This window comes from Aulonocara sp. 'chitande type north' Nkhata Bay, linkage group LG9, assembly GCF_057382095.1.
Source record: "Aulonocara sp. 'chitande type north' Nkhata Bay isolate Kocher_YH1m ecotype deep benthic linkage group LG9, A_spYH_male_GT1.1, whole genome shotgun sequence".
NCBI lineage: Eukaryota > Metazoa > Chordata > Actinopteri > Cichliformes > Cichlidae > Aulonocara > Aulonocara sp. 'chitande type north' Nkhata Bay.
The window spans coordinates 29290623-29309962 of NC_141352.1; the positions used below are offsets into that span (position 1 = coordinate 29290623).

The following is a 19340-nucleotide window of genomic DNA, read 5'->3' on the forward strand; positions in this document are numbered from 1 at the left end:
ATGGTCAATTTGGTAAAGTAAATCCGTTGGGCATCTTTCTTTGCCTTTAGACAATAATTCTGATGGCAAAAGAGCCAAAGGGGACAGGCAAAAAAAACAACAACATAAGGACGGAACAGGCAGACGAGACACAAAGACATAACAGGGACACACAAAGGTCAGGGAGACTTAAACCCAGAGGACACAACAAACACACACTGAAGACACGATGCTACAAACATAGTGGGGAGACACAGACATGAGAGTAACCTAAATAGATAAAACTAAACAGGGAAACAGAGAACACAACCATAGAACTAACTGAAGGTTTAAGTCTCTACTATACAAACCAGAACATAATACAAACGGGCATAAAACTCAAAATACCGGCCCGTGACAAAAACGAGCTTTTGTTCATTTCTTTCATTTGTAACTGATGGTGAGTAGTATTTCTAGTACATTAAAGCACATCCACAGTGTTTCGTACGTCTCTTTATTTTTTTTATTCTAATTTGAATTGATATTACAGCACTAGTGTTTTTTTTTTTTTTAAAAACAAACGATGGAAAACATGAGATGAAACGCAAATTCACATTTGAAGTGTGTATCTGGATTAACTTTTTTATTGCTGTATAATAATCGACACGACGTTTGCGAATGGTGGTAGATTTTCCCTTTCTGGGTCCTTGTCCATTAGGTTCCTCTTGTGTCTCCATCCTCTGTGTCCCTCTTTGTGTGATCGTTTTTATACGTTTGTGTGTGCGTGTGTGATTGTTGTTGTTGTTGTTTGCTTGACAAAGGCAAAGTGTGCTTTGCAATATTACACACAGTAAAGCAGCCCAGAGTTCAAAGTTTGTATTTCTTCATAAAAGTTCAAAATAAAATATTTACTACACATTTCAGCCAGTGTCAGTCTCTGTTTCACTCTCTAACTGTGGCTTAAGTACATAAAACATTCAAGAATCTGATAGATTAATAATATCAGACAGAATGTGTTCCCAGCACTCGATATCTCCCATTTGTGGTCTACTTCTCCTAGTTTTACATATCAACTGACATTATTGTCTACATCACCAGCACTATAGAAGTGAGTGGGCTATTATACCATAGTGCATGTTAAGGTAAATACTGCACAAAAAGTAAGTAGCATCTTGTATCAGATGATTAGGGTAAGCAGTAATGTGTATGTGAGCCTAAAGAAAAGGAATTTAAATACACCAGTACCAGCTTCAGATCATATTGTATATTATATGTTTATACTTCTTATAATATGTCATCTGTCATGTTTATATGCAGTGACAATTGTACATGTGGAGTTGTGCTCATATTTGGTTTTTACATTCAGTGTATCATTTGTAAAATGTTGATATATTTTTCTTTTATTATTGTCTTGTTTGTTTGCACGTGCTTGTAAATACAGCAAATATTTACAACCTTTGTTTTTTGAAGAATGTTTATGTTTGTGGCGATGAAGCTATCTGGCAACATGAACCTCATCTTCATGCCCATCATGTGGCTATGGTACAGGATTTAGGTTTAATGTGATGCATATGCAGGTTACAGCCGGGGAATGGCAGTAAGCTGTGGAGTGATTTGGCATGTTCGAGTACTGTTACTCTAAATTCTCTCACATATAACATGATAAAGCCCTCTTACCCAATGTCATGGAGTTTCACAGGTACACAGAGTCAACACTAAGTCACATCAAAGAAGCCAATGATGGTGAAATGGGAAGTTGATGGTGTCATTATACATATCCAGGAATATGTGGCTGAGGATAGTTGTCATGAAAGGTGTAGGAACATACCCCACTACCAACTCAGTGTCAAAAGAGTTATGTTGGGAAAAAAGAGTGTTCAGATTTGCAGCTCCTTCCTCTTGAAATCAGCTGAAATCAACAAAAACTGAATGAGCTGATCTCACTTAATAGACTTAAGGAGATTTTCAACTTGAATGACTTGGATGCAGCTATTTCAGCCTGCAAATGTTTGACCTGAATATTATTATGTTTTTTTCTGTCATTAGACACTTTTCATCACTTTTCATCATGTTCAAGTTTTCCTTCTTTATAGATTCTGAAGTTTTGGTCGTTTTAGTTTCTAATTTTTATGGCCTGTATTTAATGTACTTAATGTATGTATTTGTTTGTTTGTGTATGTTACCAGTTTATGCAGCTTTATTGATTGTTTTGCTTGAGGTTTTTTAATCTGATGAGTTTTAATTTCCATAGTAAAATAAAATAAATAGGTGCATTAAAAAAACAAAACAAAAAAAACTTTCAAGCTGAGACGCAGACGCTTCCTGTAAGGTGGAATAAAGATGAAGTGAGATGGCTCACACAGTAAACTTTATTATCCAGCTGCTGTGGATTAACACATCAGCAGAATTTATTTGTTAATTATATTCATAGAGAGAATTAATTGGCTGAGATTTTTGGAAAGTTGTTATTATATCTCTACCAAATGTCTTTATAGGGTTCATATAACACCACATGGGCTTGTCCAGGAGCTGAACCCGGGAGCTTGCACACCCAATCATTACCCAGACCAACAAGCCACAGAAACAATGCAGTTTTAGCAATGTTGAATGTTGGAGCAAATACATGAAACACGACAGAAGAATGTATGAAAGAATATCTTGAAAGCCGATGCTAGCTAAATGTCCTGCAGCTGTGTGTGAGGCATTCAAGGAACTTATGTGGCGAGAAAACTGTCTCAAAAGAGTGACAAATGCCTACAGTATGATAAACACACAAAAACAACTGACCACACAAACTTTCTGATCAGGAGGCGGCTTGTGAAAAATCTCAAGCTACAAGTTGAAGGAGCCATTTCAGTCGTTCAAGATAAAATGCCACATTTGTTAATTACAGAGTTCAGGACTGTTACATGTTACATTGTTACAAATAATTGGAGCCATAAATAAAAGACTAAAGAGACAAATGGGAATGTGGTTGCAATCCAAAGTCAGAGTAAGATTTTTTTCATTTTCGCAGTCTTTTATTTACAGTCTGTTTCTTCTGGTGGTAAACCTGTTTCACATGTTTGGACCAAATTTTAGGCCTACATAGCTGCTGGTTGCAGCTATGTATGTTGTTTGCAGCAATGCTGCGAAGAACATCTTAAAAATACTAAATTCTTCATTGATTTGAGCTGTGGGGTTTGCTACACGTGGCAGAAAATTAAAGAGTAAACAGTGAAAGCCACAAACCCAAGTCACGAGATCCTTGAATTCCATTTTTAATCTGAACAGAAACTTCCAAGGGTCTGTGGACAATGGATGACCATCCAGTCCAGCAGGTGGTGATAATGTACCTTAAAGCGCTGACCGCCAAAAAGAAGAAGAAGACGACGAACACGACAACGACGAAGAAGAAGCCACAGAGTTCCCGTTTCATTGCTGTTTGTTTCTCAGTTTTTCCCTCTCCCATCTAAAAGTAAGTGCCAAGGTAAGTTTGATCTGAGTTCAGTCAGTCTTGAGCTTTATGAAGTTTTCTGAATGAAGTTTTCTGCTCCTCTCTGTGAGAGCGGGCGGGAGAAGACCGTTAAAGGCGAGGCTCTAGAGTGTAGCTAAACAGCTGGGTATGTGTATAAGTGTGCAAAACAATAGATTAGAAGTGAGCCACGAGTATAGTATGGTCACGTTTTGTGAATTGTTTTTGTCACTACTGATCACGCGCTCAACACACACTCTACACGTGCTTGCATCGCACACGCGCACTCTCAAGTATCAGTATTGTACAATTCAGCTGGACTGGCCATCGGACATACCGAGCATTTCTTTGTTTATCGCCCACTTTGCCCCAGAAAGAGGAAAACAGCGTATGTTGGCGGAAAAGTGCTATAATGAAATCCATTTATTTATATTAAAACACAGCTGCCTTAATCTTATTGGCGCAAAGTTGTATCTGCCCACTGGGCACATGGTTCGCTGGAAAAGCTTGAAAAGGGACCTTGAAAGTGCTTAGAAAGTGCTTGAATTTGACCCTGAAAAAGGCGTACGAACCCTGTGGGCATTTGATTCTAATAACAGGCCTCAGTCTCTCCTGGTACTGCTGTGCCATACTGCTAAATTTGGTATTGGTGCTTAAACCTTTTGTGTTTGTTTCAAACAAGTTGCCCTCTTGGGGAAGCTAAAGTTTGTTCTTTGTGCTGTCAGATGACCATATGAGACACTTTGACTCTTCAGTGCAGTGTGGAGCCTAACAAAGATCTGTTTTGTGTCCCAGCTGATCAGCAGGAGGAGAAGAGTCTGACGGAGCAGCAGAGGAACATTTTCAGCCATCTGGACTCAGCTGAGTCACTACAGAGGAAACAATGAGCTCAACACAGAAGGTGACAGATACTAGTGATAACTAAAACTCCATTAAAAGCTGAAGTACTGATATATATTTTACGCAAAACTTATTGATCCTTGTGCTATATTAATGTAATGTAATGTTTTAATAATGTAATAATACAATGCCTACACTGTAGAGGGTGACTTTGCCTCTAAACAGGAACATGAGCAGGGAAGAGGTTAAAGTGGGATTGAGCAGGTGGGAACCCTAAAATCAGCTGTAGTGGCTCAGCGTGGGGAAAAGAATCACAGCTCACAATAATTTCTGTTGAGAGCTCCAGTAGATTTTCTTAAAGTACAGGCTGTGATCAGCTGACCTGCTGCTCTCTGTGGATGTACACAACTGAATTCAACCAGATGTCAGCAGATGTTTCATGAGCTGTCCTGGCTGGTTTCCATCCTCTACACTGACAGTACACTGTCTTTATATTAGACACTATACTGTTGGTATGAAGGTGGAACTCAGTGAATGAATGTCAGCATCATGAGCTTCAGTTTAAATGAATCTCTGCTACACTTGATGTAATCTAACTGTGACATGAGCACCACAGTCACTGTGCACCAGTCACACACTGTTCTTTACTTTAAATCCATCACAGTTCAGCAAACGAACCTGTTTATCCTGCACTAACCTGCAGAGGATCTTCATGCAGTCTTTAAATAACACAGTTAGTCTGCCTCAGATTGTTTTGCAACAAGTTTTACAACCTGAAAAAACAATGTCACATGTACAGACATGTATATTAATCAAATCCCACTGAGCAGTCCTTACCTTTAAACCTAACCCCCCTCTTCCTCTCCTGTCCTGTGTGTCGACCTTGTTCTCATTCGACAGCGTAACTGTCACGGTCCTGGGTCTCCTGACCCAGCGTTTTTAGTTCTTTGTGATTTTCGTATTATTGTACTTGTGTGTGATTTATTCTATGGCTCCTAGTTTTGATCCCTTGCCCTTCATGTCTCCCTGTGTGCCCCTCTGTGTATCTGTGAGCCCTCGTCTCTCCTTATGTTTTATTCCATGCTTCCCCTGCCCATTATGTCTAAGTTCTCCCCGTGCTCTCTCTTCCCCCTGTGTGCCCTCTATGTATTTATGAGCCCTCGTCCCCTTTCGTGTTTATTCCGTGTCTCCCCTGCCCGTTACGTTGGTGTTCTACTCGTGCTCTCTCTCCTCTGTACTTCCTGTTTCACCTCTCCCGTCAGTGTTCAGTTCACCCCGCCCTGTCTCGTTATGATTATCAGTGTCACCTGTGTTCCCCGTGTGTTCCCACTCCCCTCGTTAACCCTCTGTGTATTTCTGTCTGCGTCTCCCTCTGTTCGGTGTGACGTCGTCCCTCATGCCGTGTGTGGATCTCCCTGTGTCTCTCTGTGAGTTCTTAGTTTCCAAGTTTAGTTTAGTTTGTATATTTGTTCTGCCAGCGAATAAAGCTGAGTTTTGAGTTCATTTCCTCGTGCCTGTGAGTCCTGCATTTTGGGTCCTACTCCTGCCTGCCGCACGGCGATTCATGACAGTACGACGTCACCAGTAATGGATCCAGCGGACTCACCGTGGAAGCGCAGCTCCCGTTTTGACGGGACTCGGCTAGTGCTTGGAGGGCCTCCGTGCTGCCGCTCCTCACTAGCTGCTTACCCTTCGGTCCACTCACCTGCTTCCTCTCCGCGGACGCCCAGGTCTCGCAGAAAACGCTCCAGCCGGTCCCGGGAGGATTACTACGAGCCTGCAAGCAATCAGCTCACGCCTGCACAAGCCTTTTACAAGATGTTAGGGATTATTATCGTGCCGCCTGACTCACCCAGCATTTCCACATCACAGCAGGAGCAGCCACAGCAGAGTCCTCCCTCGTCACATTCCGCCAGCGCCGCTCCCTCTTCAACAGGGAGGCAGCGAACACGCAGCCGGCACTCACAGCTCCAGCAGGAGCCTGGGATTCAGCTCAAACAACCGCCTAGGGTGAGTGACAGAGTCTCCCTTCATTCGCCTTTTTTGTCAAGGGATAGACAGACTGTTTCCCCCAAAGCTGCGAACGCCAGCTACATGAACACTACAGCTCGTGTTTCTCCGGTTCGGGAAAATAAGAGTTTTCGTTTTGAGAATGACTATTTTCCCATTGGTTCAGAAGACTGTGCGCCTGATGTTTTTTCAGATCCAGGAGTTAAGACTGTTCCGTCTGGATCTGTTTATTCTGGAGCTATGTTTATTCAGTCAGCTGCCCGTCCGCTTTCAGCTCAGTCCCCTGCTCAGCAGCCGTCTGTAGCTCAGTGTCCTGTGTTTCCTGCTCAGAAGCCGCCTGTAGCCCAGACACCAACTCCACCACCATTTTCGCCTCAAGCTCAGTTAGCCGCCCGGCCTCAAGCTCAGTTAGCCGCCCGGCCTCAAGCTCTGTTAGCCGCCCGGCCCGAAGCTCTGTTAGCCGCCCGGCCCGAAGCTCTGTTAGCCGCCCGGCCCGAAGCTCAGTCGCCACCTCCACCACATTCAGCCTCGCTTCCCATAGCACAGTCACATCCACAGCCTGACTTACTACAAACCTTATTTCAATCCTTAGCCCAGTCAATAGCTCAGTTGGTAGAGGAATCATCAGCCTTATCGACAGCTCAGTTAGCTCCCTCGCAGCCCTTCACAGCTCAGTTAGCTCCCTCGCAGCCACCCTCAGTGCAGTCAGCTCCCTCGCAGCCACCCTCAGTGCAGTCTCCAGTGTCCCCAGTGCAGTCTCCAGTGTCCCCAGTGCAGTCTCCAGTGTCCCCAGTGCAGTCTCCAGTGTCCCCAGTGCAGTCCCCAGTGCAGTCCCCAGTGCAGTCCCCAGTGCAGTCCCCAGTGCAGTCCCCAGTGCAGTCTCCAGTGCAGTCTCCAGTGCAGTCCCCCACTCAACCACCAGCACCACAACCATCACTACCTCTAGTTCATTCCCCTGTGAAGTCATTAACTTCTCCACCACCTACTCCACTCTCACCACCACCGTTACTACAGACATCAGTTCAGTCCCCTGTGCAGTCATTTACTTCTCCACCGTTAGCAGCTCAGGTCCCCGTGTGTCCAGCAGCTCAGGTCCCCGTGTGTCCAGCAGCTCAGTCCCTGATAGCAATACGGTCTTCTGTTCGGCTTAACATTCAGCCAGGGGTCCCAAACCTCTCTGGCTCTACATCAGCTCCTGCTGGAAGCTCGGATGAGCTCATCCAGGACTCCGTGGCTCCCACGCCGCCATCTACCTCGTCCGCTGGGGGTTCCAGTGAGCCCGGCCAGCACCTCCTCGTCTCCGCTGGAGGGTCCGAGGGGCCCGTTCAGCCTCCTGTCTCCGCTGGAGGGTCCGAGGGGCCCGTTCAGCTTCACGCCGCATCAGCTGGAGGGCCCGAGGAGCCTTTCCAGCCGCCATCTGCGGCCGCCTCGTCATCGCCTGGCCCGGCTACATCCGCCTGTGCTTCTGCTACGCCTGGGCCAGCCTCTGCAACCTCGCCCGGCCCGGCCTCAGCCTCTGCAACCTCCTCAGAGCCTCCGTCTGCTGCAGCCTCCTCAGAGCCTCCGTCTGCTGCAGCCTCCTCAGAGCCTCCGTCTGCTGCGGCCTCAGCCTGTGCTTCGCCTGGTCCCGCCTTGACTGGTCCCGTCCCGACTGGTCCTGTGCCCACCGGGCCTCGGCCAGTACGCCTGACACTGGAGAGCCGCCGCCGCTGCCTTCCGCGCGGCCGGCCCCCTGAACTGCACCGTCATCGCCTGAGTGGCCGCCGTTGCCTTCCGCACGGCCGGCCCCCGGACCGCCTTCGCCTGAGTGGCCGCCGTCGCCTTCCGCACGGTCGGCCCCCGGACCAGCGCTGTCATCGTCGCCGCCGCCTCCCGCGCGGTCGGCCTCCTGAACTGCTCCGTCGTCTCCTTCGTCGCCGCCGTTGCCTTGCGCACGGCCGGCCTCCTGAACTGTTTCCACGTCGCCGCCGTTGCCTTGCGCACGGCCGGCCTCCTGAACTGTTTCCGCGTCGCCGCCGTTGCCTTGCGCACGGCCGGCCTCCTGAACTGTTTCCACGTCTCCGCCGTTGCCTTGCGCATGGTCGGCCCCCTGAACTGCTCTGTGTTTGAGTTATTTTCTTGGGCTCCGGTGTTTGCTGTGCTCTTCTTTTGTTTTCTGTTCCGAGCCCTCCGTCCTGGGCCCCCGCCGCCCGCCCTGGGTTGTTTTCTGTTTGGTTTTGTTTTTCTGTGTTTGGGCTGTCTGGAGCCAGCCCTTGAGGGGGGGGTACTGTCACGGTCCTGGGTCTCCTGACCCAGCGTTTTTAGTTCTTTGTGATTTTCGTATTATTGTACTTGTGTGTGATTTATTCTATGGCTCCTAGTTTTGATCCCTTGCCCTTCATGTCTCCCTGTGTGCCCCTCTGTGTATCTGTGAGCCCTCGTCTCTCCTTATGTTTTATTCCATGCTTCCCCTGCCCATTATGTCTAAGTTCTCCCCGTGCTCTCTCTTCCCCCTGTGTGCCCTCTATGTATTTATGAGCCCTCGTCCCCTTTCGTGTTTATTCCGTGTCTCCCCTGCCCGTTACGTTGGTGTTCTACTCGTGCTCTCTCTCCTCTGTACTTCCTGTTTCACCTCTCCCGTCAGTGTTCAGTTCACCCCGCCCTGTCTCGTTATGATTATCAGTGTCACCTGTGTTCCCCGTGTGTTCCCACTCCCCTCGTTAACCCTCTGTGTATTTCTGTCTGCGTCTCCCTCTGTTCGGTGTGACGTCGTCCCTCATGCCGTGTGTGGATCTCCCTGTGTCTCTCTGTGAGTTCTTAGTTTCCAAGTTTAGTTTAGTTTGTATATTTGTTCTGCCAGCGAATAAAGCTGAGTTTTGAGTTCATTTCCTCGTGCCTGTGAGTCCTGCATTTTGGGTCCTACTCCTGCCTGCCGCACGGCGATTCATGACAGTAACATACCGACGATTTGTCACATCCCGAGGCGTTCCTCAGGCACGCAAAAGTTAACCTTCTGTATTCCTATGATATGCACCGGGTTGTGGATGGAAAGCAATAGATTGGCGCTGCCGGCAGTAATACACGTTCCAGCTGTGTATTCCAGCTATGACCATAACCTGATCCCTAACACAAGCACCACCTTAATCATGTTAGATAGTGTTTTCCAAAACGATTACAGTAAACGTACATGTGTAGATTCATTCCAAACGGTATAGGGATGTGTTGGGTGGCGGAAAGCGTAACATACTGAAGATTTGTCATCTAGCACAAGCATCAACAACCTTTAAAACCCAAAGAGCCATTTGGACCCAGTTTCTAAGGAAAAGGAAACACTGGGAGCCGTAAATACTTGTAAACATCTAAAAATAATTAAAAAAATATATATATATATATTAGGGGTGCAACGATATTCGTATCGATATTGAACCGTTCGATACAGTGCTTTCGGTTCGGTACACATATGTATCGAACAATACAAAATTTGTAATTTATTTTATCAACTTTCCTTCTGACGATGCTGTCTGTGTTGAGCGCTCAGTGAATCTGCGTTCGACTACTCCGCCTAGGCTGCACTGTCGAGCGCAGATCCACTGAGCGCTCAACACAGACAGCATGTCAGAAGGAAGAGCGCAGGGCAAGCTAGCGAGACAGAAGTTAAGCTCTCCTTGCAACATGGACCTCCCCCACTCTCATTCAGATCTGGCGTTTGGAATTATTTTGGTTTTCATGTGACGTATGACCCTGAAGGTAAGCGAGTCATGGACTAAAGTAAAACAGTATGTTGGATGTGCCATGCAATGCTCAATTACATGGGTGGGAACTAGTGTGTTAGCGCAGTTAGCTCGTTAACGTGTTGGCCGTCTAGCCCCATGCACGGGGCGATCGGCGGTAGCTCGTTAACGGAGATTTGCCGTGTTGTGGCGTTAAGGTCATTTCAACGAGATTAACCTGAAAGCACTAGTGGGAACACAACGAATATGACTGCACATTTACGCCGACATCATCCTAGTGCAAAGACCAAAACAACAAGCATGCTACTAACTTTAGCCGAGTCATTTAGACAGCTGTTAGCACATGATTCTCCTTATGCTGCTGAGAATATAGCCCAGAAGAAGCGGTTAGTATAGCTTTTATTTTGGAAAGAGCCATTTCTCTGTAATAAACTCTCTTTTCCAAAGATGAGTGATTCCTCAATCAGATACAGGGCTCGCAATATCGCTAGCCCGACGTCCTGGGGCTAGCGATTTTTTTCAGTCGGGCTACCAAAATCTATCTCTTCCCTGCCCGTCGGGCTATTGTAGGAAGGAAAAATATATGTCAATGCTTTTGCATTCTTTCAGAAATGTAGCTGGGTAATTATGTCATTGGCATCGGTGAGCCACTGTCAATATGTGACATATTGAAATCGCGTTTGAATTTGCGCTCGTTTTTTTGCTTTCACTTTGCAATCGCGCGAACTGTGTATAGAGAGCGACAGCACTGATCTGTGAGTGATGATAATTTGTGCACCAATTCCTCTGACATCGTCTTATTAATCGTTAGCTTACTACGCAAACATGACAAGTGAAATCTCCCGCAGCAAGCTTAAACATGTGAGAGGTTGATCGCGCAGAGAATCGCTGAGCTTATGTGAGTGCGTGTGTAAAAGCAGCAGGATATATATTTTAGTTCTGCTGAGCCAAATAAGACAGGTCAGGGTGAAGAAGTGACAGCCAAAGAAAAGCTTACCGCAAAACGGAGAAGTTATGACAAATCAGACTATAAGGCAAAAAGAAAGTGCAGCTTTATGGTTTCATGGACAAAAGAATTTCTGTGGCTGCAATATGACGAGCTAAATAACCAGGGCTGCACATAAGTGGTCCGCAGGTGCGCATTCGCTGTCAAAATAAAAAACACGCACAAGGGTTAGGGTTAAATTTAAAAACTGTACTTTTGAGTTAAAATATATATTTATAATTTTAATAAATGACAAATTAAAAAGGCATGAACATTTTTTTTGTATCGAAAAAATATCGAACCGTGACACCAAAGTATCGAACCGAACCGTGAATTTTGTGTATCGTTGCACCCCTTATATATACTGACCAACCTGTGCACTGCCTGGATTGATTACAAGAAGGCCTATGACTCAATGCCCCACAGCTGTATACTGGAATGCCTAGAATTGTACAAGATCAATGGGACCCTAAGAGCCTTCATCAGGAACTCAATGGGGATGTGGCGTACAACACTAGAGGCCAACTCCAAGCCCATAGCACAAGTCACCATCAAGTGCGGGATCTACCAAGGAGATGCTCTGTCCCCACTGCTGTTCTGCATAGGCCTGAACCCCCTCAGTGAGATCATTAACAAGACTGGCTACGGATACCGACTACGGAACGGAGCAGTTGTCAGCCGCCTCCTGTACATGGATGACATCAAGCTGTATGCCAAGAGTGAACGAGACATCGATTCACTGATCCACACTACCAGGCTATACAGCAATTACATTGGAATGTCGTTCGGACTGGAGAAGTGTAGTCGGGTGGTAACAAAGAGAGGGAAGGTAGTCAGAACTGAGGGGATTGAACTACCAGAAGGCAACATTGCAGACATAGAGGACAGTTACAAGTACCTGGGGATCCCACAGGCGAATGGGAACCATGAAGAGGCCGCTAGAAAAGCTGCAACCACCAAGTACCTGCAGAGGGTCAGGCAAGTCCTGAGGAGTCAGCTGAATGGTAAGAACAAGATCTGGGCCATCAACACGTACGCCCTGCCCGTGATCAGGTACCCTGCTGGGGTAATAGGCTGGCCAAAGGAGGAGATAGAAGCCACTGACATCAAGACAAGAAAGCTCCTTACCATGCATGGAGGGTTTCACCCCAAGTCCAGCACCCTGAGGCTGTACGCTAAGCGGAAGGAAGGGGGCCGGGGACTGGTGAGTGTCAGCACCACAGTCCAGGATGAGACAAGGAACATCCAAGAATACATTGGGAAGATGGCCCCAACTGACCGAGTGCTCAGTGAATACCTCAGGCAGCAGAAACCCAAGAAAGAGGAGGGAGACGAGGAACCATCATGGAAGGACAGGCCCCTGCACGGTATGTACCACCGGCAGATAGAGGAGGTGGCTGATATCCAGAAATCCTACCAGTGGCTGGACAAAGCTGGACTGAAAGACAGCACAGAGGCACTAATCATGGCAGCACAAGAACAAGCTCTGAGCACAAGATCCATAGAGGCTGGGGTCTATCACACCAGGCAAGACCCCAGGTGCGGGCTGTGTAAAGATGCCCCAGAGACAATCCAGCACATAACAGCAGGGTGCAAGATGCTAGCAGGCAAGGCATACATGGAACGCCATAACCAAGTGACCGGCATAGTGTACAGGAACATCTGTGCGGAGTATAACCTGGAAGTCCCGAGGTCAAAATGGGAGATGCCCCCAAGGGTGGTGGAGAATGACCGAGCTAAGATCCTGTGGGACTTCCAGATACAGACGGACAAAATGGTGGTGGCTAACCAACCGGACATAGTGGTGGTAGACAAACAGAAGAAGACGGCCGTAGTGATCGATGTAGCGGTTCCGAATGACAGCAATATCAGGAAGAAGGAACACGAGAAGCTGGAGAAATACCAAGGGCTCAGAGAAGAGCTCGAGAGGATGTGGAGGGTGAAGGTAACGGTGGTCCCCGTGGTAATCGGAGCACTAGGTGCGGTGACTCCCAAGCTAGGCGAGTGGCTCCAGCAGATCCCGGGAACAACATCGGAAATCTCTGTCCAGAAGAGCGCAGTCCTGGGAACAGCTAAGATACTGCGCAGGACCCTCAAGCTCCCAGGCCTCTGGTAGAGGACCCGAGCTTGAAGGATAAACCGCCCGCAGGGGCGTGCTGGGTGTTTTCATTTCTTTCTTTTTTTTTTTTAAATGTATGTGTGTATATATATGTGTATATGTAAAAATCAGGGAACAACAATAGGAAATATAAAAAAGTATAGACCTGGTAAATATTTATATATGTATACATTTTTATATATCTGTGTACAATCAGGAGGGATGGGCATGATTTTAGTGTTTTTAAAAAGTCATGAATTATTTTTAACAGCAGGTTGGATGTAATGTGTTAGAACTACCAGCAGGTGGGGATAAGAGACCTTTAAGGTGTTTGGTGCCACACTCCACCTTCAGGTCTAAAACTAGTGTTAATGGAGGGAGTTTGAAGGTTGAGTTTGTTCCACGACTGCATTTCACTCACTGCCTCTGTTTGTATCTCTGTCACTGCAGGACCAACATGGAGCGAGAAGTCAGCGCTCTCAGGAGGCCGACAAACCTCACAGAAGAAAGAGAGAGAAAACACACACCTGTGACGAGTGTGGGAAGGATTTTGCTAGGAAGAATGAACTAAAACGTCATCAGGTCATCCACACTGGAGAGAGACCGTTCAGCTGTGACTTGTGTGGAAAGTCTTTTTCCACGAAGGGTCACCTAAAACAACACCAACTCATCCACAGTGGAGTTAAAGCGTACAGCTGTGATCAGTGTGGCAGAGATTTTACTCGCAGTAGCCACTTACAGAGTCATCTAGTTATCCACTCTGGAATTAAGGCGTACAGCTGTGATCAGTGTGGCAGAGCTTTTACTCACAGTAGCAGCTTACAGAGGCATCTAGTTACCCACTCTGGAATTAAGGCATACAGCTGTGACATCTGTGGCCAAACTTTCAGCCGGATAGATAGCCGAAATATACATCTACGCATTCACACCAGACATGATGTGTACTGCTGTGAACAGTGTGGCAAAGAGTTTGCTACAGACACACAGTTAAAACAACACATGTTTACCCACACTGAGGGACGACCTTATAAATGTGACCTGTGTGAGAAGACTTTTAAAGCTCCACGTAACCTGAGAGAACACCAACTCATCCACACCAGAAAGAGACTCTACAAGTGCAGTTACTGTGAGGTATGTATTTATATTGTTATCTTGTCATTTTAGCCTGACTGTTTGGAACAACTCTGCTCATTAAACTGTGTTAGCATGTTAGCAATTCTACTGCATGGAAAAGCAGCTCTGAGTGATTATTCAGATTTTCATGTCAGTTATGATTTTAGTATTACTGTAGTATTATGGTGGTAGTATTGTAGTTATTGCAGCCCAGTAAACTGAGTGTGTTAACTGAAACAGTCAAATGTAATTGGACGTCTGCAGAGATGCTCTTTATTTCAGGCGACGTTCAGGATAAAAATGTTGAAGGACTGACTTACACTGTCTTTGTGTCTTTGTTTAGAAGCAGAGCGACACAGATGGATCCAGTTCTCAACCCTGTCATCACTGTGGTGGTGGGAAAGACTTTCGTTGTGACCTCTGCGGAAAAACATTCAGTTGGCAAGTTGCCCTAAAAAGACATCAACGTAGACACACTGGAGACAAACTGAAATACTGCAAAGAATGTGGGAGAAGCTTCACCACATCAGGTGACTTAAAACGACATGAACTGATTCACAGTGGGGTTAAAAAGCACCTCTGTGATCAGTGTGGGTCATCCTTCACCACTGCATGGGAGCTTAAAACACACAAACGAGTCCACACAGGAGAGAAACTATACAAGTGCAGACACTGTGACAAAAGCTTCTTACAATCAGGTCATTGTAACAATCATGAACGTACACACATGGAAGGAAACTACAGCTGTGACCAGTGTGACAAGAGCTTCAGGAATCTCAGTTCATACTCCAAACACAAACGATCCCACGTTACTAATAAACTGTTTCACTGTTACCAATGTGCCCAAACATTCACCTCATTGTCTGCTCTGTGCAAACATCAGCGTGATCACTCAGGGCTGAAATCACTCCCATCACTGGATCACAGTGAATCTGAAGAGACAGAAAGATCCTCTGGTTTCAGTGTCAGACTCAAAAAGCTTGAGATCAGGCTCCACAGAGTTCAGATAGAATCTCCTGTAAAAATCTGATGAGGCAGCTGTGAATCAAACTCTTCCCCTAGTTCCATTTTAAGCTTTCAAAACTGTCCTACTGTAGTGTTCATGTCGAGTGGTTAGCTTTCTTTTCATCAGTTCGTTGAAAACTCTGTTTCCTATTATAAAGTATTTGTTTTAATGTATTTTGATACACAAATGTCTTCTTGTTCGGGTTCTTTATGTTATTGAATCTTGGAAATGTTAAATAAAAAATTCAAATGTTAAATAAAGAAAGATTTTAATGATAAAGACTTGAGCCATGATGTCATTTCCTGTATTTCAGAGTAAAAACTGAAGTGACAAATGGAAACATGTTTACAGTCACAGTTAGATGAACTGTTTTCAGTGTGTTACAAAATTAATATATTATTAGTGCTTATTTAGTGAATATTGTTACTTGTTTAAACAGGTACATGGAGTTGTTTGCAGTGAAAGTTATTTTTAAACACAGTCAATATTCCTTCTCCTCTACCTGATATCCTTGGAGCATTACGAAATGAGCCGTCAGAGGGTAACAGTCCAGAAATAATGCTAGACTCACCAACTCTCATCTGTGTCTCAGTCACAAAAAGGAGATCCAATCCATTGGAGGAAAAATAATTTATAATGAAGCTTTATTTGCTAAGGACCACGCATTTGTTAGAGCCATCTTCATTGGAGCTGGAGCCTGGGTAGAAGTTGTCGGTGAAGCCCAAGTTAATGGGAGCAAATTCAAAAAGTTTATTCCATGACTCCCACAATGCAAAAAACAGTGGTGAGCAGGGTTATGGACACCTAAGCCTACAACAGTAACCAGACAGGAGATAACAGGATCCAGGAGACGTCTTGGGATGTGGCGGAAAGGACCATAACCAGCTGGAGCGGCCGCTGAAGAAAAGAGAAGTCAAGCTTTAAACTTCACCAGCCGACCGGCACGTTTACCCCGGTGTCTGTGGCGGTGTGTCGGAGCAGGTGGTGGCACTTTATGTAGCAAGTAATCAGGAACACCAGCCAGGAGCAGAGGATACCCTGTTTGTTTCTTCTGATTAGAGCTCTGAAAGCTGATGGCAAAAAACTGAAGATCTAAAGGTTTTTGGTGTTCCCCAGTTTTGAGTTGATTTCAGTGACAAGAAACATCAGAAACAGAACAAGCAGTAAGAAAATTGACAGAGGTAAACAGCAAGCACACACACTGGAGCCATTTTACCCTTTAGTTTAATTATGTAAATTACAATTATGTAATCTGATCATTTACAAACTGAAATAATCTCAACATAAGCTGACGGAAGAAGAAGAAATTGAGGAAGAAATTCAGGCCGTGTACTGAAAATGTATTTTTTCTTGTTATCTTAAGACATTTGGTGTGACGACTTCTACAACTCAGTTTTTGGTTTTGCTGAAGTAAAGTTTACACTCTGAGGAGTCACAGTGTTGATATTGGACACAAAGAGAAAAGTTCCTGTAATGTAAAAGTTAAAAGTAGAATTTTAAAATGGAACCTAAATCTGATTAGTAGCCAGTGCACCGACTTTAAAACGGGTCATATGAGCTCCCTTGTTCGAGTGGGTCAGTAGCCTCGCTGTTAGTTTTGAACAACCTGTAGACGAGCTAGCCCTTTCTTGTTTAGACAAGTAAACAGGCTGTTACAGTAGTCAAGTCTTGTAGAGACAAAAGCATGTATTATCATCTCGAGTTCACTTGTTGACACGATGGATCTAAGTTTAGAAATGTTCCTCAAGTGAAAAAAGCAGGTTCTTACTATCTGATTTAAATGTCCCTCCAAAGAAAAAGCTTCATCGAAAATAACACCCAGGTTTCTAAGGTTATGTTTCTGTGAGGAACCTAATTCACCCAGTCGCCGTTTAATATCAGGCACTGTCTGGTGCAATAATCAAAGTTTCTGCCGGGTTTATTTGTAAGCAATTATTGTTCAACCATTGTTTAATGTTGGTTAAACAGTCAATCAGATTGGAGAGCTTATGAGCTTCAGCAGGCTTAAAAGAATAATATAGCTGAATATTGTCAGCAAAAAGATGATAAGATACTTCAGGAAACTGCTGTATTATCTGGCTTAAAGGAAAATTGTATATTAAAAACAGAATAGGTCCCAGTACAGAGCCCTGAGAAACTCCACACAACAACTCTATAGATTCCGACGTGATCTGGTTTGCAGACACACTAAAACTCCTTTCAGATATATCAAAAGAAAACCAGTGTAGAACAGAGCAGACATCCCAACCAGGTCTCTGTCTGTTTATCAGGATGGTATGGTTGACTGTATCAAAGGCTGAGGTAAGGTCTAGCAAGACTAGGACTGTGTATTCTCCGGAGTTTGCTGACATCATAATATCATTAGTAACTTTCAGTAGTGCTGTCTCAGTGGAATGCAATTTATGGCACCCACATTGAAAACGGTCATTGAAGTTATATTTCTCCAAGTATGCTGTGAGGTGGACAGCTACTCAAGGAGTTTTGACATGAATGGGAGTTTGGAGATTGAATTTTAAAGTAGTGTTGGATCCAGGTTGGGTTTTTTGAGCCTTGGTTCCACAATGGCATGTTTAAAAAAAGCTGGGGAACACCCCAGTCTGAAGAGAAACAGTAAAAAGGTTCCCAACCCAAGGATCAATGGTGTCAAAAGCATTGATGAAGAGCTTAGTGGGGACAATGTCTTAGGGGCTTGTAGGTGGCTTCATTTTGTCCACCAGGGCTGCTATCTCAATATATATTTTGCAGTTGTAAAAGTTGACCAGGAGTACAAAGGGAGTGCCTGACTCGGAGAACAAGAAAGCTTTGGGGAGATTTCAGCATTGATTTCTTTAATCTTGTCAACAAAAAATCGGAGGAGTTTACTACTATCTACTTTAGAGTGTACATCTATGGAGGAGATCAAATACTTATTTTCCACCCTGATTTACGAATAAATTCTTTACAAATCCTACCATGTGGATTCATGGATTTTTTTTTCACATTCTGTCTCTCACAGTTGAAGTGTACCTCTGGTGCAAATTACTGACCTCTGTCATCATTTTAGGTGGGGGAACTTGCACAATCGGTGGCTGACTAAATACTTTTTTGCCCCACTGTAGCTAAAGGATCCTGTCTGTCCCGCAATATACGCTGAATTCTGAAAACTCTCCTTATCAATCTTGCACCTTCCGCAATGGGTGGCTCGCGTACAAACGGACAGGACATGGCTGCGACAGACTTCCCAAATCCACCTTCGCTTTTATAGCCGTGGTCTCTCATCTTGCTTACATGAAGTAATTTACTATTACTACTCTAAAATATGAATTACATCTGGAATAATCCAATAAATGAAATAGAATGATTAATGGTACATTTCCCTTTTTTTAGGAAATGACCTGTATGTATCTGTATGAAATCAATAAAAGAATCAAGTACTGCATTATCTTTAGTTACATTGATAACATTTATTTATGGAAAAACAGTGGTAAAATATCGCTGTTGCTTTCGTATAAAAGAAGCGGACATACCTGAGTGGCCGCGATCTAATCCTGTTTACATAAAGTAAGCCTGCTCCCGAGCAGGTTTACGCTTACGGATCTGTTGCTATGACAGCAAGTCCCGGATGAGCTTCGGAGAACCGAACGATCCAAGATCACGCGAAATCGTCAACAATCAAATCCAGCTAACTTACTTAGCGAGGTACGAAGAACGGACCCCTGACCCTTATGAAGACTGAAAAGACAAACAAAGTAAGTACGAACAAATGACTTAATCTGTAACATAATAAAATGTAAAGAAACATGTAACTGAGTATTTAGCTTAATTTGCAGAATGTTTGATTTGCCGGCAACTAGTGATGGCCAAATGAAGCTTTCTGAAGCATTGAAGCTTGTATTGAAAAACGGTTCATTACTCGAAGCTTTTCAACACAGTCCTCTCTGGTGACATTTGGTGGCCAAAAATATGAAGAGCAGCTTGAATCCACAAAATAAAACCAACTGCTTCATTATGACTGCCCACTCACTCTACAGAGTGGAATTTTGTCTGATATTGGACCACCACTGTGTTGCTTTAAACATGTATTTTTGAGGGTGAAAAAAATGTTGTTTATTTCTTTAATACATAATTTTGACCAGTAAACTTTCCTTGTTTAAGTATGCACCGTGGTTTGGTCTTTCTTTGCTTGT

General features: G+C 44.7%; 3 protein-coding genes across 3 annotated transcripts in view; 1 reads left to right on the plus strand and 2 right to left on the minus strand.

The window, feature by feature from the left end:
* Window positions 1-19340, minus strand: part of LOC147322323 (uncharacterized) — a 333216-nt gene that overhangs the window by 230734 nt on the left and 83142 nt on the right. The window lies entirely within an intron of this gene.
* LOC147322330 (uncharacterized) overlaps window positions 1-19340 on the minus strand; it is an 86439-nt gene that overhangs the window by 65773 nt on the left and 1326 nt on the right. The window lies entirely within an intron of this gene.
* LOC147322333 (uncharacterized) lies at window positions 3315-15453 on the plus strand. The gene is made up of 4 exons (XM_086306921.1): window positions 3315-3427; window positions 4208-4313; window positions 13506-14186; window positions 14512-15453. The coding sequence occupies exons 2-4, from the start codon at window positions 4296-4298 to the stop codon at window positions 15196-15198; spliced, it is 1386 nt and encodes a 461-aa protein (XP_086163047.1). The 5' UTR covers window positions 3315-3427; window positions 4208-4295; the 3' UTR covers window positions 15199-15453.